General features: G+C 40.3%; 1 protein-coding gene across 1 annotated transcript in view; it reads right to left on the bottom strand.

Annotated features, from left to right (window-relative positions):
• cmah (cytidine monophospho-N-acetylneuraminic acid hydroxylase) overlaps positions 1–21,008 on the bottom strand; it is a 127,754-nt gene extending 106,746 nt beyond the window's left edge. Inside the window, exons 1-4 of the mRNA XM_084330608.1 lie at positions 20,969–21,008; positions 5,090–5,130; positions 453–679; positions 252–343 (exon numbers count right to left, since the gene is read on the bottom strand). Of these exons, the coding sequence (XP_084186734.1) occupies positions 252–343; positions 453–658 (298 nt within the window). The 5' untranslated portion in view covers positions 659–679; positions 5,090–5,130; positions 20,969–21,008. The remainder of the gene's footprint in view (positions 1–251; positions 344–452; positions 680–5,089; positions 5,131–20,968) is intronic.
• Between the last annotated feature and the right edge of the window lie 727 nt (positions 21,009–21,735).

A 21,735-nucleotide genomic window follows, 5' to 3' on the forward strand; every position in this document is an offset into this window, starting at 1 on the left:
ACTGTCTATCTGTAGGCTATGTCATGTATGTTATGTTATGATGAATTGAAACTGGGGGATCCTGATGTAAACAAGACGAAAGTCTTTCTCTGGTCTGCATCCCCTTAACAATTGTGTGTATTGAGCTGTACTGTATTGTACCCATTCTGCAATCTGTTCATAAAATGTTCAATCAATCAATCAATCAGTAAAACGAATTACTGGATTCATAGCAATTATAACATATAACGAAAAGAGGACACTGGACATACCAAGCTCGTCCTGCTTGAAACTGTCGGGTGGGTTGATGTACTGCATTGTTGAAACATTTAATTTCCAGTTGTGCTTGGTACATTTGACTGTTCTGTGAAATACAAGCAGTCAGCAGTGTGTATTAGAGCTACCCTTTGGTACAGCAATATTTATTTAGCTTTTTATTATTATCATTGTTGTATTCTTAATAACGTTTTTACCTTCCATCCAGGTCTTCAATATCTTTGATGAACATTCCTCTTTGGTGTTTGCACTCGTTCTTGCAAGCCTTGAGACCGTTCTCGTCCTTGTATAGGATGTAATCTTTACCGCTCTCTGGGTTCCTCTTGAGGGTGATGCCATATTTTAGTGAGCGCACTGCCTCAGAGTCCAGAGACAGGACTACCTTTGATGTCTGGGCTGTCATCTCACCAGTGAAACAAATCAGCTGTCATAAAAATATTTGAGAGAACTTGTTAGGAAAGGAAATGTATTACTAATGTAATAATAAGACTACGAATAATAATTCATGCTCACAAGTGGAGTTAATATTTCAAAGTAGCTATGCAACTATAATAATAATAATAATAATACATTTAATTTGGTGGCGCCTTTCACGACACCCAAGGTCACTGTCCAATTATCTAGCGGTCTCAGTCAATGAGTCAACTACATGTAAATGTCCCCATTGGAAGGGTGTGGGCGAATGACTTATAATTAAACCATAGAAACAATTCGGACTTTGTAAGAATGTTCATTTATTAGGACTCCAATGTCCAAACATCCCGTTATTACTTGGTTGCAATAATCACCAGGTGGTTCTATTTCATTATGGCTCCGCTCAGCATCAGTTGCATATATCTCGCATATATCTCGCTTCAGTGGATATACACTGAATACATTTCAAAATGTACCTTTACATACCAACATCCGTCTGACCACACCATCTGCTGCCTACATAAGCAGGGGTGGGGCCACACACTCATCTCCTTCTCAAATTTCATCCACAAGGAAGTGCCTGTTATATACCCACTTGACGTGGAGAAAATATTTAGTCTGAAGAAAGGAAAACAGAAGAACAAGGAGATACGTTGACATTATATCTTTATTTTCTCTCTCACTATTTTCGAGAAAATACGGCGATATTGTCTTCGTCACTGGAGTGTCTGGAAGATGATGATCATTCTGTGTGACCTCCACCGGCTTTTCGTATTAGGGGCTTGCGCCGCTGACATGCTCCCCAACTGCAGTCCTCCTTTGCTGCGGCTGGATGGGTTTGGCCCTCCAGCCATGCAGCTGGACTGTGGGAAGCACCGACTGTTGTGAGGAAGCGGTGGCTTCCAGGGTGGGGTAAGTACTGTTTTGCTTGCGAGCTCTGGTTGTCTGTTGATGCTGTGGGGGTTAGCTGACAATTTTACAAACGCCGGCCCCAGATTGGGGTCCTCTGCTCGGCTTCTTAAGCGGCGGACGGAGGATCTTGGTCTGAAGCCCATGATGGTCAACTAGTGGGCCGCGACAGAGGCCTGGTTAAACCCGGGATTCTCTGAACAAGCGGATGCTTCTCTGTCCCGTGCAGGCCCCATCTTTCACTTGAGTGGAAGTACACCCTAAACGAGGAAATGTGGGCATGGATTTTCGTTATCGGAAGATCCATGTTCAAGTCGGCTGCAGCCCAGATGGGATTTGTGCCGGCTCCGCCGTATGTCTGGTAAAATCACTGTTGAAAACTGTGTTTGACATTTCTTTTTTTCTTCTCTCTTAAAGATGAGGAGGGTTTCAGACGGCGGCCTGTCTGAAGTGTGGCTTGTTATGTCGTTGTGTACAGTTCAGGTGATAGCTGCTTAGCTTGCGTGCTAGTTGTGGCCTACCTGTTAGCCAGTCAGCTGTTAGCTGCGGCGCTAGCCCGTTGTGTCACTAGGCTAGGAAAACGTTAGCTTGTTGCTATCAGTCGAGAGCGGCTGTTAGCTTAATGCTACACTGTTGAACGTTGCTATGATTCTATCATGACATCATACGCTGGTTTACATTCTATATACAGGAACTGGGACCTCATGGTAAAACAGGAAGTGGTAGCTCACAGATAAACAGGAACTATTTATGTTCCTTTGATAATTATGAATCTGAACCCTGGGTTACACATACACATTCATACGTGTATGCATAAGTAGAGGGGTCTCACGCCCTTGGGGTGGGCCACTGAGTGCGGTACAAATGGGACCGTCTGGGTGGCGCCCTCTTTTCATGTTTTAGATCAACACGCATACCCACCCCCTCTCCTGGAGTGGGCATGTCGGCGTGGTTAGGGCACGGGACTGGGTCCAGGTCAGTTAACCCGTTGTCCGCCGGGGACGCAGATCTGCTGTTCTGGTACCCTGAGGGACTTGTGCTTTTTTCGGGGGGAAAATACCGGGTCGGCCCGGGTATCACAGGGTTAGGTGTTATGGAGACCCTTTGTTGGGTACATGTTGTACTCTGCACTATCGTAATGGCTTACGGCCATACCAACCTGAACGCGCCTGATTTCGTCCGATCTCGGAAGCTAAGCAGGTTCGGTCCTGGTTAGTACTTGGTTGGGAGACCGCCTGGGAATACCAAGTGCAGTAAGCTTAGGGCTGGTTCTCCATTCTTTTCGCTCCTCTCTCACGCGTGGCGAAGAGGGGGCTGTTGGGGTGGTCTTTTAGACCTCCTCTGGTAACCCTGTGTGCTTCCTGAGCCGCCGGGCCCGGTCCGAAGTAATGTTTCGTCGACCCGTAGGCCTGGAATAACCCTTTTTTGAAAACTGAAACACTTGTACTGCGGTATAGCCAGTGTATACCCGCAGGTGTGTTTTGGAGTTTTTTCTTGAGGGGTTATAGGAACAACCACCGCATGTGGTACCAAGAGGGTGGTTGATTCCCTGGTGTGTTGGAGCAGAGTCAACTCCCGGGTTACCCGGTTGAGTGTGCCCCTGCACGTTCATGACGTCTGCCAATCGTGTCAGCCTTCTCTGCCTCGGCCCCTCTGGGTCGTGGTTTTTTGGTGGAGGCTTTGTCATGGTGCACAACAATGCCAGCATACGCCCCTTCCGCCGGGGTGCTGTTTTCAGTTGACCCCTTCTCGCCCGCAGTGCTCCAGGCTCGGGTCTAAAGCCTGCTGCCTGGTTTCCCCGGTGCGCTGCCTGCTTCCGTTATGGTTAGCCTTGAGTGCTTCAAGTTTCAGCCATGCTGACTGCCTGTGTTGCAGGGTCAGTGTGCCAGGCGGCGTACTAGTGGGGGGAAAGGGCCCGCTCTTGGAGGGGCCCTGTCCGAATACGCTGGCGATGTGGGGGGCGGTGTCACTTAGTGACCACCTGGTGGGGTCTTGATGCCTGGCATCATTGACCTCTTCGGGCCCCCTTTTTCTGGGGGATCCAGTCCCTTGAGTGGGTCTGGGTCTTCCTTTGCGCTCCGCTGCTACGGCCTTGCCACGGGGTTGAGTTTGCTCTTGACCCCGTGATTTTGGGGGCAGTAACGAGGTTTGTTCCTTCCGTTCGTTCCCTGGTGGCATGCGGGTTGTGCGTGTGCGTAGTCGTGGGGTCAAGCCACGGTCTGCTCACTCTGTGCGTTGAGTTGCTCGAGTTCCTCTTCGCACGGTCGGATCCGTCTCCCTCCCGTCCTCCAATAGGGAGGGTATCCCTCCATTAGGGAGGGTCGGGGGGGCTCGGTCCTCCCCGGTTCTGATGGTTGTGGGGGGCCTCAGTGGGGTACATTTGTTGAGCTTCTGGCTCCCGCTCAGCTCCTGTTATGCAACTGATGCTGAGCGGAGCCATAATGAAATAGAAGGTTATGTATATAACCAAGTTCTATGAATTATGGTGACGCTCAGCATCGAGGCGCCACTGCGACCCTTGATCTTTCATTGTGGTGAAATTTGTTGGGAAGGAGATGAGTGTGTGGCCCCACCCCTGCGTATGTAGGCAGCAGATGGGGGTGTGGTCAGACGGATGTTGGTATGTAAAGGTACAGTTTGAAATGTATTCAGTGTATATCCACTGAAGCGAGATATATGCGAGATATATGCAACTGATGCTGAGCGTCACCATAATTCATAGAACTTGGTTATATACATAACCTTACGTTAATTAAGCAAGCAGTTAGCTTGTAGCTGGTAGTTAGCTTGCATTCAAGCGCTAGTGGATAATGTCAGTATAGAGGTCGATATGGCATTTGGTAATGTTCAGCCAAGTCGACGTGGATAACAGTTTGTTGATAGTCAGGTTGCAGTTAGCAACTGCCAGTAGTTGATAGCATTTAGTCTGTTGTCAACGTGTAGTCAGCGTTTGGTCAGCAACGTTATTCAGACATTAGTCAGGTTACAGTTAGTCAGGCTATGGGGAGTTGCAATAATCGATCCGGGATGTGACGAATGATTGGACCAGGGTTTCAGTGTTTGATTGGGACAGGGATGGGCGGAGTCTGGAGATATTACGGAGGTGAAAGAAAGCAGACCGGGTGATGCTTTTTATGTGTGGTGCAAAGGAGAGGGAGCCGTCCAGAATGACAATGAGGCTTTTAACTTGGGGGGAGAATGGTACAGGGAAGCCGTCAATGGTGATGTTCAGAACTGGGGTGTTTTGTAATTTGGTGAGGGTGGATTTGGAGCCGATGAGCAGGGCATCAGATTTGCTGCCATTTAACTTCAAGAAGTTTCTGCTCATCCAGCTCCTGATGTCCTCAAGGCAGCTGGTGAGGGAGGGGGGGGGGGGAGGCAGGTGGTGGGTTTGGAGGAGATGTAGACCTGTGTGTCGTCTGCATAGCAGTGGAAATGAACCCCATGGTGATGGAGGATTGTGCCCAGGGGAAGGAAATAGATGGTGAATAGGAGGGGACCCAATACTGACCCCTGGGGCTCCCTGAAGGCCTCACATCATTTATTTTGTATCTGCGAATACATAATACCATAAATACTTTATAATTAATTTTATATAAATAAAAATTAGTTAAAATAGCACTATACTGTATATAAATTATTGTAGGCTCATTACAAAATATTTCAAAGAATTGCAAATTTTTTTCATATATCACTGATTCTTGAGAGTTGGGACAAAACATGTCCTACATAGAAAAGTCTAATTTATATAAAAAATAAAGAAATTCATAATGAGTGATATACTCACAAAGTTACATCTAAAGGTATTGTGTATACTGATGTTATGTTTTAGCACATATATTTGTTTTTTGGGGGATATTTGTTTAAATGTATAATCTGTGGTTAGAAGCTCCCATGTTAATTATCTTGTCCTCAGCAAGGGGTTACATTATTGACCAGCCCAAAAAAGCTTGAAAGACCTCTCCACTTGTGAAAACATACATATCAAATCAAAGATAAGGGTTATACATGTATAAAACAATGCATGCCATGAAACTCAAATAATATTGCCCATAGAAATCTACCTATCAAAGTTGTGTCCTCAGTTTATGTCAACTCTGTCAGACCTTTTCATAAACCTAATTAAATCAGGCAATAGCATGGCTAGCTCTATCCCTGAGGACCCCTTTTCCTTCCCCTGAATGTGGTGAATGCAACACTACCACACATGGTCTGGTAAGTTTTACACTTTTTGATATTTTAGACAAACAATGTCAATATTCCGATGGTCACAGCTGGAACATGTCAACACCGTCTCTCCGTTATTATACTTTTAAAAAAACAATAGTGGATTGAATTCAAGTGTTTCAGTGAGATTATTAAGACAGCTAGCAACTGCCAAAAAAAACTAGCTAGCTGCAGTGCACAATACAGGCTTGGAGGGAAAATGTGTGCCCTTTTGTCAACTCCGTCAGACGTCAACTCCATCAGATTGTGTGTCTGACGGAGTTGACGTGTAAACTGATGGAGTTGACAAATCCATCAATAACCTACAATGAACAATGAACAATGAACAATGAACAATGAACAATAATCACTATGCAACAACCATCAAATGCACACAGCACACACACCCACACGCACACACTCACTCAAACAAACAACACACTGCAGCACCCACTCTCCACACTTTAGATCACACAAACACACTTACACTTTATATTTATTGACAAAGGATTTGCACTACAACTCGTACACCTACTGTGAATTGTACCTAAATTGCACCTTGTCCCATTTCTCCATTTCTGCCTTGCACTATATAGTATTGTATATTAGTACACTGCACAGTATTGTATATTGTATGGTAACTACGTCTATTCTGCATCGAACATTGTACATATGTCTAAACTGAACACTGTGACCTCATTTTTTTTACTTCTAATTTTACTATGTTATTTTATTTCATACTTATCTTGTCTTGCACAGTCTCTGGAGCGCAACAGTAAGAAGCATTTTGTATAAAATTATTCTGTACTTCTGTATGACAACTATTAAAGAAACTTGAACTTGAACCTCATAATATGCTATTATTATACTATTTTTGAACATGGTAAAGGATTTAAATGTTATTTCAGAGTTTTATCTGCACAGAAGTGTGCATATAATAGCATGCATCAGAGCATGGGCAGGCTGTGGTCTGCTTATTGAATAATTGTCTTACTTTCCCAGCACATGTGTTAATAAATAAATATAAATATATCACTTGTCTACGTTGATTGATTGATTGATGTAAAATATGGTGCAGTGTGTAGTTTTCACTACCAAACATCTACACTCTTGCCTCTTATAGAGCGGGGAAGGAGTTCCATGTTGCCCTTTCATATCCCAGAAGAGATACAAGACAGAAGAAAACAGTTATTCTTGTTATTATACTGTTTACTTAGATCATCAGAGCAGAGGGGCACGGTGGTAAACTGTGGATATTTGTTAGGTTTTAGTGAGTTGTTCCTTACCTTCGCGTGGGGTATGTCTGGGAGTGCTTGCATTCTTTCATTTATTTGCATTTCTTTTAAATTTGTTGGACCTTATGGTGTTCTTGTTCTGTTCTTGACTTATTGTTATGTTTCTTCTTGACTTGTTTAAAGAAGACGTGTACGGCCCATGGGGACATTAACATGTGTTGTCGGGCCTTACAAATAAATTTTATTTGATTTGATTTCATCTTAATATCTTTATAATAATTCTTAATATAGGACTGGTCCATGCGTGTCTAGATTGCTGCATCATCCTTTCTCTGACTTTCCATCCATAGTGTAATACATTATGGTATGGAGTGATCAACAGGATAATTCTTTGCTAGTCAGTTGTCACAATCTTATCAGTTGTAATTAAGGCTGTCAAAGTTAACACGGTATTAACGCGTTATCGCCCGATTCTATTAACGCCACTATTTTTTTTAACTCACGATTAACTTTTAAGATTATTATTATTTTTGTATTACTAGACTTCACTCAGGTGTATTATTGATGCTCTCATTGATACTATGTTTGTTTCTGAAGTGTGTGTGTGTGTGTGTGAGATATATAATAATAATAATAATAATAATAATAATAATAATAATAATAATAATAATAATAATAATAATAATAATAATAATAATAATAATAATAATAATAATAATAATAATAATAATAGATTGAATTTTAAGAGAGAAGCGCCTTTCTCAGACTCAAGGACACTGTACAAGGAAAGGATGGAAAAAAATAAAAGTAAGTAATAAAATTGAAAAAAAATATATATAATAAAATACATAAAAGATCTGTGTATAGTAACAACAAGAAAAAACAAATAAGATAAGAGATAAAAATAAATAAAAAAAGGAGGCAAGTTCTGTCCAATTGGATGAAGTGGTTAAAATGAACAAACAAACAAACAACAAAACAAAACAAAACAACGGAATCTGTGGCTTAAAAAGAGTCAGGGGTGGGCCAGGGGCGTATCTAGACCCAGCACTTCAGTAGGGCACAGAAGGGCACCAAAAAAATTTGGCCGGTTTTGGCCGGTTTGTGGGCGAAAATGGGTGGATTTTGTAACTATTTTTTTTTAACTTTATTTCGGTTTTAGGGTTAGGTTAGGGTTATGTTATTTAATTATTTTGGGGAGCCAGCCCCCCAAACTCCTGAAATGCATAGAAATCTATGAAATAAATAAGACAATCTGACATTTATATTAAAAAGAGCTAGCCACCCAAACCCCTAAAATACATAGAAATCTATGCATTTTGGAACAGTTACTATATATATAGTCAAGAAAGCATTTAGTCATACTTAAAGTTTAAAGTGCTTTACTTGCATTGAACATTGAACATTGAGGAGACATCATTAGAAAGTGTAGCACTTGTGTTAATAACAGTAACAGCTGTTTGCCACGGGCACAGTTCTAGGTTCGAATGCGACGAGTAATATGCACAATTAAAAGAATAGTAGACCAGAGGCAGAGGTATAACAATAACCGGTGTTTTAATTAAAAGCGCGCTAGATAAACAGTAATAATACATACATAATCTGGTTGAGACTTGCGGCTTTAGTCGGTTGGTTAGTCCGGTCCGTCTGGGCGATGTTGCTGGTTCGGAGGTCGAGGCGGAAAGAGGACTGGCTGCTTGAGAGCTAGCTGTTTTTATAGGAAACCAAGATGTTCCGGAACGTTCTATATGACATCATAGGATGACATCACAAAAGTTCCAGAACCTTCTATCATGACATCATACGCTGGTTCTAGACTGTTTTACGTTCTATATACAGGAAGTGGGACCTCATGGTAAAACAGGAAGTGGTAGCTCACAGATAAACAGGAACTATTTATGTTCCTATGCTAGTTATGAATCTGAACCCTGGGTTACAAAAGCACAATGTATGTTTCCATAGTTACGCAGATGACACACAATTGTACATCTCCGCTGAACCAAATGATCACACAGCTATAAACTCCATTTCCGCCTGTCTCTTAGCAATAAACAAATGGATGACGAACAACTTCCTAAAATTAAATGAGGGCAAAACTGAAATCCTACTAGTCGGTCCTATAACAAAAAGAGAAATGTTACAGAGCAATATGGGGCAACTTACTCCTTGGATCAAACCTGAAGTTACAAGTAAGTAACCTACACTGGCTTCTGGTAACATTTAGAATTAATTTCAAGGTCCTCCACCTCCTCCTTATATACAAAGTATAAACATTGTGATCATCTACTACTGGTCTATTGAAGGTTCCAAGCCAAAGTCTAAAGAAAATCAGGGATGTAGCCTTTGCTAACTATGCACCAAAGTTATGGAACACACTACCTATGGACATTAGGGAAGCTAAATCTCTTAATATTTTCAGAAATAAGCTAAAAACGTACCTCTTCACCATAGCCTTCTAATACACCCCGCTGTTGATTGTACTGTAGCACTATTTTACTCTGGCCATTCTATTGCATAATTTTACTATCTATTCTACTATTCTATTATTGCACTGTATTATTGGTGTGCAAACCAGTCAACTTACAAAAAAGAGCCTGTTGGAGGATTTCAACAAGATAAATGCAGTGCAAAATATTTCACTATAATATTTCAAAGCGAAGTAAAAAATATTATAATAATTATTTGATCATGTTAAATGATCATTTGATCATGTTAAAAAAGGGAAAATAAAAAACATTTGTTAAAAAAAAAAAAAAAAAAAAAAAAAAAAAGAAAAAAAAAAAATTTTTATCACTGGGCACAGATGATCATCAGTAGGGCACGTGCCCTAGTGATAGTGGTCTAAATACGCCGATGGGGTGGGCTACTTGGGAGCGGGGCCGTGTTGCGTGAAGGCAAGTGTGAACAGGTGGGTTTTTAGCTTGGTTTTGAAGAGGTTGATGGTGTCAGAGCCTCGGATGAGGGGGGAGAGGGAGTTCCACAGTCTGGGGGCTGCTGCAGCAAAAGCTCGGTCTCCCAGTGTGGAACGCCTGGTGCGGGGGATGGTGAGGAGGTCGGAGTTGGAGGATCGGAGGCCTCGTGCTGGAGTGTAGGGGTGGAGTAGGTTGGTCAGGTAGGAAGGGGCCAACCCGTGCAGGGATTTGTAGGTGAGGAGGAGGATCTTGTAGGGGATTCGATAGTTGATGGGGAGCCAGTGGAGTTTTTGCAGGGTGGGGGTGATGTGCTGCCAGGGTTTGGTGCGCGTGAGGACCCTCGCAGCAGAGTTTTGGAAGTACTGTAAACGATCCAGAACCTTCTTGGAGGCACCAAGAAGGACTCCGTTACAGTAGTCGAGGCGGGAAGTGATGAAGGCGTGAATGAGTGTTTCCGCTGAGGTGTCGGAGAGTGAGGGGCGGAGGCGGGAGATGGTTCTGAGGTGGAAGAAGGCGGATCTGGTGACAGACTTGACGTGAGGGTGAAATGAGAGGGTGGAGTCCAGTATGACGCCCAGGTTCCTTACCTCTGTGGAGGGGCAGATGGAGTAGCCATCCACGGAGAGAACAAGGTGGTTGATCTTTTGGAGGAGGGCTGGGGAGGCTACAACTATGAGTTTGGTTTTCTTACTATTGAGTTGAAGGAAATTGGTGGTCATCTATAGAGATATATATATATAGAGAGAGAGGGGGGTGAGAGAGATGAGGAAGGGGCAAGAGAGAAAGAGAGCCGGGAGAGTGTGAGTGTGAGAGAGAGAGGGGGGGGGTGTGTGATTACTCAGCCCTTGTGTGGGTGAATGTAACAAGTTCCTAACGTTTTCTTTCCCCTATTATTTCATGCACACTTTATTCATTGTTTTAAATTATTATTTTCTTTTAAGTTATTTTGTGCATCACTCTGTTTTGAATTTGATGCAAATTTGCAATGCATGAGGGTCATCCTTTTGTGTTAAATGGCTGCATAAAGCAAGCATTTGTTGACTCATGTTGATAAGATTATTAAAACTTGGAACTTGAAAAATATCTGTTTAAGGTAGATAAAAAAAGATATGTTAAAAAAAATGCGATTAATTCATGATTAATCGCGAGTTAACTATGGACAATCATGCGATTAATCACGATTATATATTTTAATCCATTGACAGCACTAGTTGTAATATACCCTAGGATTATTGGAATGAATGTCTTTGAATTTTCTCCCACTGCTTCCACTGAACATGGATTTTGTCTGCACAAGCCAGTGTGAAGATGTTTGCAACATCTAGTTGTAGAAACTACGCACTGCAGCTTTAACGTCAATCAATCAATCATGTTTAGTAAATAGACACCTGATTTTATAGTCTTATTCTAATACATTTTCATGACTTTTGTATTATAGGAAAGCATGGCTAGACAGAAATTGTCAGTTGAGGAGCGAAGGAGGAGAAATAGAGAGTACCAATGAAAGAGAAGAGAAGAATTACACAGTGACGAAGAGAGCAAACATGTCATGCAAGAGCAGGAAAGACAAAGGTGGAAAAAGAGGGTTCAAGACAAAAAAGTAATAGAAATAGACAAGATGGGAGACAGGGCACAGAGGTATCGGAGAAAATATTGGAGAGAGGTCCAGAAAAGATGCAGATAGAAAAGGTCCTGTGAAGGTGCGGTGCTGGAGGCAGACACCCCCCCAGATCAGGATATTCTAGATCAGTGTTTCTCAACTGGTGGGTCGCGACCCAAAAGTGGGTCGCGGGGCCATTTTGAGTGGGTCGCGGATGTGTGTGTAAAAAAAAAAGTAAAAAAAGATTTTTTTTTTTTTTTTTTTTTCACTACCTATCTTTGTGAAAGTGGCTTCTCAGCTCTGGTCCAGCTGAAGACAAAGCGGAGGAACAGATTGGACATTGAGCATGACCTCAGAGTTGCTTTGTCTACAATCACCCCAGACTTTGAGACTCTTGTCAGGAGCAAACATCATCCCCAGTTATCCCATTAGTCCCCTGCATGTTAAGCTAAGAATTCTGCTAAGAAGGATATATTATTTATTATTATTATTATTTTATTTCATTGTGTTTTTAGCCCTTAGTTGCACTTTTGTTGCAACCCCAGTTATCCCATTAGTTCCCCCAAACGTAGGTCTGTTATGTTAAGCTAAGAAATCTGCTAAGAAGCATATTATTTATTATTATTTTATTTCATTGGGTTTTTAGCCCTAGTTGCACTTTTATTGCAATCCCAGTTATCCCATTAGTTCCCCCAAACTTAGGTCTGTTATGTTAAGCTAAGAAGTCTGCTAAGAAGCATAATTATTTATTATTATTATTTAATTTCATTGGGTTTTTAGCCCTAGTTGCACTTTTGTTGCAACCCCAGTTATCCCATTAGTTCCCCCAACCTTAGGTCTGTTATGTTAAGCTAAGAAATCTGCTAAGAAGCATATTATTTATTATTATTTTATTTCATTGGGTTTTAGCCCTAGTTGCACTTTTGTTGCAAACTCAGTTATCCCATTAGTTCCCCCAAATTTAGGTCTGTTATGTTAAGCTAAGAAATCTGCTAAGAAGCATTATTTATTATTCTTTTATTTCATTGGGTTTTTAGCAATAGTTGCACTTTTGTTGCACTTTTTGTGTTTATTTCATGTTTTGAAAGATTGCGTATTACTGCAATTCTTTTTTTTTTACATAAATCATAGTGGTTCAAAATTTTGGGTCGCGACTTAATGACTAAGGAAAATGTTGGGTCCCGAGGCTAGACCAGTTGAGAACCACTGTTCTAGATAACAATGCCAGACAGCGCAGAGAGTCTCTCAGACAGGAACAGAAACAAAGTAAAACACGAAAAAGGCATTCAAGATAAATACAAACTTTAAAAGAGAAGATTACAAATGTAACAAAGCAACAAAACAACCTGAGAAAAACAATAATGTGCTGAAAAAAGGCTACAAATACTGTACATCACCACTGGACTCTCCAGGCACGGAAACAAAGAATATGCTATCAGGAAGCAAAGTAAGGAATCAGAAAATCCAAAAGGCCCTGCTATTCCACCACATCCTCAGAAGAGAGCTGAAGACAAACAAACAAACTCCTGGCCCACGGCGCCAAAAACCAGCACTGAGTTCATCAGGCACGATTCTTAAAAAGTATCGTCTTCAGCGGTTAGGTGGCCGAGCGGAGATTGCGTTCGTCACCAGCCCGCGGTGATTGGCTGGACGTGTGTCGGAGGAAGCACGTGGTAGCCTCCACTCTCCCAGATGATCTGACTGTGGGGGGTAAGTGCGCAGCAACCAGGAAGGGACTGGGAATTGGCATACGACTAACATTGGGATGGGAGAAAATCAGAGGAAAATGGAGGGGGAAAAAGACCAAAAAAAAAAAAAAAAAAAAAAAGTATCGTCTTCTTCAACAAATGAAAGACTTTGGGTTAACCTATAAGTTAATGAGAGAAAGGGAGCATCCTCAGAAAAAGCCAACATTCATACAGGGTGTAACACAGAATGTCCAGGATTTCTTCCTGAACTCTGCACGTGTGACGATGTGTGATGATGGATAGTGCTAATGATGGCTTTGTCATTATAAATTATTTCCCATATCTTTTAAAATCTTCGAAATTTTGCAATACAAAATTATGTAGGTTAGAGTAGAGTTATCCTATCCCAAAAATGTACTCATATTTAAATTCCCCATTAAGAAATGCATCATTTAGACACCTTGCATGTTAGGATTTCCTTCAGATTCATGTTGGCATCCCGAAGGCCCGGACTGGCCATCGGGAGCTCTGTCTGTCTGTCACACACACACAAAGGGAGCCGCATGTGATTGGTGGAGGCGGTACCAGGCCATACAACTGATTGACAGTTGAGATGAATGAATGAATGAATGAATGACTTTATTTGACAATATAAAAAATAAACATGTGACAGAAGAGCACAGTCGGGATATACTGCCAAGGATGAAACACAAAAAAGCTTGTAGGGGGGTGGGGGAATGTGATGCTTAAAACATGCATCATACAAAACGTGACATCACAACACATCACATATACCATTTAACATTTATATACATACAGACTCATACAACATGCAAGGGTGCCTTAAGCTAAGTGTCTAGGTATAGTCCCTTTTGAGCCATGTCTTCAGATGGCGAATGGAATGGCAGATGGCACTTCTGCAAAATGACAGGGAGAGACAGCGAAAGACAAAAAATGTCAAGCATAACCTGCGCTTGAAGATGGACAGTGGAAAAAGAGGAAGGGTCGAGCAGAGAGGGAAAGAGAGAAAAATACATACTGCTTACTGCTTGTATTTCACAGAACAGTCAGATGGAAATGACTGGAAATGAAATGTTTCAACACTTCAACAGTGAAAAAAAGAGGAAGCATGGAGCAGAGACGGGACGCCCCAAATGTTGCCGCTAAATGTGGCAACATTGACCAAATGTTTTCTTGCACCACGGGACCACCAGGTTAGTCAGTGATAAAAATAAACATGCTAGCTAGCTAACATAGCTAATGTTACCATGCATCATCATCATCCCCTGTAATTTTTTCCCCGCATAAATCTTTTATTCAACTTCAGTCCTGATCATAACCATTTAAATTTTTCTTGTAATGTCAGATTAAAAATGAAATACTCAGTTCTAGATTCTCAGTGTTGTTGCTAATCATTGACACATGATGATTATAACAATTATTAGACTGTAATAATCCCCCCCAGAAAAATCCACTTTGCATTTGATATATTGAAAATATTTAAATGTGTGTGTTTTTTTAACAATAATTTGTGATGCCATCACAAACAATGGCATTTAAAGGGTAAACATTTTAAAAGTCCTGCACCAGCATGTAGGGAATTAAGTCATTGTAACAAAAATCTTCCTGGTGGGGGACCCCCAGACCCCCTGCTTAAAGATTTGCCTGACTTGGGCTATATTTCGCACTATATTTCCTGGCCTGAATAATTCCCCCAGTCCGGCCCTGCAAAGGGGTGAAAAATGGTAAAATCTGCCAGTTTGAAATACAAAATGATGTAAGTTAGAGTTATCATATCCGAAAATGTTTCCTATATTTTAATTCCCCACAAGAAACACATATTTTAGACACCCCTCATGTTATGATTTCTTTAAAATTCATGTTTGCACAAAAGTATGGCCCGCCCTAATATGATGACCACTGGTGGCTAGCCAAGATCATCGATGTGGATACTGATCAACAAGATGTAAAAGTGGAATTTCTGCATCCCCATGGTCCAACAGAAAAGGTTCTGTTTCTGCCCAGTTCAAGACATCATAGTGAAACTAATCGGAAATGCAGAAGGAAACGAAGAGGAGAAGTGCAGGGTGAGAACGTGGAGATCAGGAAGTTGGGTAGATGAAAACAGGGACGAGAAGAAGGGGTCCAGGGCCCTGTTTCATGTACGTGGTTCAACTAAGTCGATCAAGATGTCCATTATCCAGCTTCAGTTAACCCGATGTTCGAAGCCGGGATTTTCCTGTTTCACAAAGGAGGATTCAGTCTCGTTAACTCAAGCCAGACTTGCGAGTCAGGCTAAATGCGCGCGGCCGTTTTAGGTGAAAAGCCAGCACGTATCGATGGCAGAGATCCTGATTCTCAACGGCATTGATTGATTAATTGATTTAAGACTTTATTGACAGATTGCAATACGGCTCAATCGCCTCGCCGACAAGTTAAATGCGTTATCTATAGGCTAATTCTAAGTCCCTCATTACCTCAATCAATCAGATTATATTTCTTTAAACTTGCCTGCTGGATTGAATAATCAAATGAGATCTTGCTAGCGAAAATTATTAGTTAACTGTTATACAGAATTACGATACGGCTCTCTTACCCATTGATTGATGTATAGTCAATCTTTTACTTATCTTCTCTGTGCTGTAACGGGTTCTTCTTTTGACTTTCACACGGACGACCGGGGTTCAAGACCCTAGTCTTTTCCTTCTTTTTGCAATATAGGAATAATTCAATTTGGTGCACGTTGAGAGCTATATAAAGAATGACATCCTCAATGCATGTAGATTTATAATATTTTAACTTAAAACCAGGCTACTTTGGCGTATAATCATTAATATTATATTCAAAAAGATAATATTGGAAACACCGGGATTTGAACCCCGGTCACTGGATTGGCAGGCTTGAGCACTACCGCTGGGCCACTGGGCCAGATGGGATAAATTCATTGTTTATACATTAATGAACGAGAGACCCGTGTTTAGAATATCCTTTGTTTTGAATGAAGTTTATCTCTTTATCCTCATTCATTAATGTGACGTCAACGGCTCATTCAATTTCTCAAATCCGTCAAACAGCGCATCTCATCAGACATCTTAATCCCAGTTACAATTAAAATAACCACATCATGTGTACATCGCACGAGCGAGCGCCACCGTCGCCACGGTATATATAACGTGCATTATTTAGGACAAAGTGAATTTAATATCAGCATTTTGGGTCTATTTTACATTTCAAAAGCCCCCTCTGGAAGAATGGAGCACAAAAACGTAATTCAGAATGGTATAATGCAGATCGTAGACTGTGGGAATAGTTTCAGGAAACGGGCTGTCACTTCTTTGCGGGGGCGTGGCGATAGTTCAGGCTAACTTGAACTTGAACTCTGCTTTCGACCAGGCTCAAACTTTTGGATATGTTGTCATGGTGATTTGGAAAATCCAGGTACATGAAACCGGAAAGTCCGGCTAACCCAGTTATCCAGCTAAAGTTATCCGGCTAACTCAGTTATCCAGGTACAAGAAACAGGGCCCTGGTCTCCATGACTGTTTTTGTTGTTGGAAACAGTGCATTTTGTAATAGTTGGAAACAGTGTATATGTAAAGTTAGTTGTTATTACAATTGAGTTAACAAAATGTTCAGTATTAACATTAACAAGGAGTTATTAGTTCTTATCATTGTCACTTCCATCTGTTTAAAAAATGCATGTGTTCATTTATCAGAGATGCATATACAATTTAGTCAACTCTGTCAGTTTCTTGTCAACTCCGTCAGATCTTTGTCAACACCGTCAGATGTTTGTTTTTGTTAATTCTGTGGAAAATACAAATTCCTTCTTCAGTTTATGTTGTTTAAGTAATAAAGGAGCATCAGATCTTCATCCTCTTGTCTTATTTACTTAATGATCTTTTTTTTATCATATCAAAATTAAAAACAAAGTTTGAAAATGCAAATATTTCTAAATCTGTGTTTTCAGAATAGTGTGAAATTACACCTGAGGTTTAAACTTTATATATTATATTTGATTGCATACCAGAGTAACTAAACACTATTACAACATACTTCAGAACCTTAGATTCTTGTTGGACTGGAATAATTAGAATTATATACTTTTTTGTGTGTCTGACGGAGTTAACCCAAATCAAGTTTCAAAGGGAAACATGTGAATTTGTTCAAAATGTTTTTCTATGTAGAGCCCGCACCTTTACAATAGCTCAGACCTTTCTCTACATGAATATACAACTCTAATCAATATAGTGTGCATTCTCAAAATATAATATTAAAAGGTGTTTTGTCCCGACTCTCAAGAATCAGTGATATATTAATACATCTCATCTCATATATGGAAACATAATAAAAAGATTGACAGAAATGGACAGGCTGTTTCCAGCTCAAATGGCCTTTGTCTGTTTTAGTGAAACATTGGAATGCTTTGCTCATGTCCCTGCTTTCAAAGGAGATTTAAATGAGAATGTCACCCATTTTAAGAATTCACATCATTTGAAAACATTCCTGTGGTCCAGGCCCCGGGACGGTTTCGTTCATATTTGTGAACATGCATCTCAATAAATTAGTTGTGCGGTGACTTTGTTCATTGTTTAGGCTATTATTATCAAACGTTATGGAGATTGTATGCAGACGTCCAAACATTTGTACCCAGATGCTGGATAAATAATAATTATAAGCCTTGTGAGATAGCCCAGCCAAAGGGCCTAGGAGGGTGGTAGGAGGCAGACTCAAGATGCAAAAAACATGTATTTGCTAAATAAATATAGAGACGTTCTAGCCAAATCATCTCTGTATACACCATTCTCTCCGCAGGGGTGTGCTTCATTGATACCTAAGTAAAGGTAAGTATTTCACGTTGTATTTTCTTCATATTATGTTTTACATCACACAACATTCAAGGATATTAAGACCTCTTCAGCTTTCAAATACATAACAGCATCACACAGACAACATTCACATGGAATCAGAAACCCCCCTCTACTTGGTTTCACCCATGCCAACACTGATGACATCACCACACTCATATGACACAAACTGCCAGAGCAGGGGGGGAGTTACATGTTAAATAATGTAACTTTGTCCTGGTGTTCATCCCCACCTGAGGAGAGTTTCGGCAGATAGCACATGTCGAAGATGAAACACAATAGGCTTGATTGACTGGGTGGTTATTCTGCACTTCTGAACCCATACAACAGGTTCATAAGGTTAAATATGCGAGTTATAAATAATAGATATTAACTGACATGGGTGTAGAGCACATTGACACAGTGGCTAAGAAATGGGTAATGGCATTTATATGAACACAGCAAAGAACACATACGTTCATTAAATAGCAAATCGTCATTTAAACATATAAATTATGAATGTATTAATTAGCTAGTGAGAGCAGTAGTCCAGTGGTTATTTATTTTTGTTTTTAATTATTTGTTCTTATTATTTTCTTAACTGTGACAAGCGGAATATGATAATGCTGCCTTTTACAGGCATATCTTTCATGATGCGCAATATTGTTTTCTCTTGTATGTATTTTTTTGTACAGTATGTGTATGTATGTGTCTCAGGTGCAGGACATCCCGTTTTAAAAACAGTACATATCCCGAGGCTGTCCGTCACCTGAACTCAAGTAAAAATGTACAGGCACTTTGCACAACAAGGGCTAGCACAAGCCACTCAAACTGGAACACTGAGCAATTTATTTTAGGTACTGCAGCATTTTTTCTTTTTAATTGTTTGTGTAAAACTTTTTATTGTGGGGATTGTATTCTTGTGTTTTTATATTGTATGTTTTTAACATTGTCTGTACTGCATGTGGCACCAAGACAAATCCCAATCAACAGTGTTGAAATGGCAATAAAGTTTTGTTATGGGAGATTAATAATATAATAATGAGCAATAACTTGTTCTGAGTCCAAAAGCTGAAATAAGGAAATAGAAAATAGATTTAATTCCTCACATAGATCAATTGATAAGGAATGCACAGTTGAAGATCAGACCATGTAAACAAATGTCCGATCACCAAGTGAGGACGATCTCTCGTTCGGCAAGACCGTTAATACAAAATTAATATATACATATGACGTGGAAGGAGCTGGAACATCACCCTGAGGATTGGCTGAAATGACTATTATGGCTGCCTCACAAGGAAAACAGAGCGGATCCCATAACAATGTCACTTATGGCCTTATAGCAAGGATCAACATAGTTCATAACCATATTGTTTTGACTGGCTAATGTGTGCTTCTCTTAAAGAGAAACGCACACATTACGTTGATATCTGATGACAGCGCCCTCTCATACAATACCACAATGGTATGATAATATATTTCCACGACAGTTTCTATCTATCTATGTATGTGTGTGTGTGTGTGTGTGTGTGTGTGTGTGTGTGTGTGTGTGTGTGTGTGTGTGTGTGTGTGTGTGTGTGTGTGTGTGTGTGTGTGTGTGTGTGTGTGTGTGTGTGTGTGTGTGTGTGTGTGCCATGTGTTGTTGTATGTATATGTATATATTATTGATATGGATCATTCGGACCCCATGGAAGACTATATAGCTGGGTGCCATTGATTTACTGAAATCAGGGGTGATGAGCTTGGGGATCCGTTTATATACAATTCAGACAAGTTGCAATCATTTATATTACAATAAATGACGTGCAGCCTATTGTATTCCCCAACACCATATATTTGGAAACACCTATATGGCTACGTTCACACTGCATACATGAGTGGTCCTCAATCAGATACAGCCAGCCAGGTCTGATTTGTCGCAATGCGTCATCAGTCTGAACAGTTGTGCGAATTTCATGCGACTTTTACGCCACTCTTGATTGACATTTCGTCACAATTACCTCATCTACAATCCATCTTCTTTATTGTTCATCCTGACCACGAGTTCACACTGGAATCTGATATTGGCCACATTTAAAAAATAATGTGAACAGCCAAAAAGAAAAACGGTCTGAGCAATAAATCAGAATTGTAGTTCATAAGGCGTGCAGTGTAAACGTAGCCCGTTTTGGCTGAACATGAATGCCTACAAGAACAACATAATTAAATATATTGTGTGCATTTCCACATGCAGAATCAAGTGGGGATTGATGTATGATAAACCATGTTTAATAATATTGAATATAGATAAATTATTGACTATTTTATCTTACCTCATTTTATATTGTATTTGATCTTACTACTTATTGTTACCATTCTTGTATTCATTTTATTTATTTTTTTAATTGTGCACTGTTGAGTCTGAGCTCGATACACAATAATTGCATTACCTGCAATGCCCCTGTTGTTGTGAATTTGACAAATAAAGAACTTGAACTAGTCTATATTTATATTTATCGAATATATATATGTATCCACACCTGTCTGAATATACCTGCATATATTTCCTGTATATACATATACATAATACATTTTAATCTAAATAGCTGCACGCAAACCACACGTATAATTTGAAACACATCGGAATACCTTTCCCTGATAATGAGTCTAAAAAGAAAAGTTACTTGCATATAACTAAGTTATAGTCTGAGTGAGTGAGATTGTTTTATTTTTAGAGAAGCAAAGCTCTGTCATGCACACATTCGTCCTGTCGGATTCGGATACTATTTCGTTATTTGGTATTTTAGCTATACATATAACAATTTAGATGAAAAAAATTAAAACATTTAGCTATAATTAAAAAATTAACGTTGAGTCTCATGTCAGTCTATACGGCATGATATAACAAAATTAAACTGATTACCTTAATGATCCGAACGATCCCGTGCACAGATTAGGGAGCCAACTTTAGTATGCTGGAAATGCCTGTAAAGAAATTCCTATGCTCTCTATATACCTGTTAGATTGGTCTGATGCTGGGTGGGGCCTGGGCCCTGGGGCGTGGCTTTAGTTTCAAGTTCAAGTTCAAGTTTCAAGTTTCTTTAGACAGGGTTTGGTTTGGTTACTCCTCAAATCTAGACACATGTTATTTCAATGCTTAATCGGATAATATAAATTACAACGAATTTTCGCTGACTCGTCTCAAACTACCGGTATATGAAGTTATTCCACCGAAATATAGTTTAAGCTATGTGTGTAGGGTATTAGATAGATAGGGGCGACAGTGGCTCAGGAGGTAGAGCAGTCGTCTGGCAATCCGGAGGTTCCTGGTTCGATTCCCGCTCCTCCTGGGCAGCGTGTCGATGTGTCCTTGAGCAAGACACTTAACCCCTAATTGCTCCCGATGAGCAGGTTGGCACCTTGCATGGTTGCCTCCGCCGTCGGTGTGTGAATGGGTAATATATGTAAGTAACAAATTGTAAATCGCTTTGGATAAAAGCGCTATATAAGAAAGCAGCCATTTAGATAGCAAGTATTAGGTGTATATCTTGTATAATACATTTATTTAAATGGTGATTTCATTGGATGTGCACTGTTAATTAATGCTTGTATATCTAATTTTATGTTGTTATGTTTATGTTTATGTGTTTGTTTAAAAAATAATTAAAAAAGAAAAAAGAAAAAAGAAAA

This window comes from Notolepis coatsorum (assembly GCF_963971535.1).
Source record: "Notolepis coatsorum genome assembly, chromosome: 15".
Taxonomy (NCBI): domain Eukaryota; kingdom Metazoa; phylum Chordata; class Actinopteri; order Aulopiformes; family Paralepididae; genus Notolepis; species Notolepis coatsorum.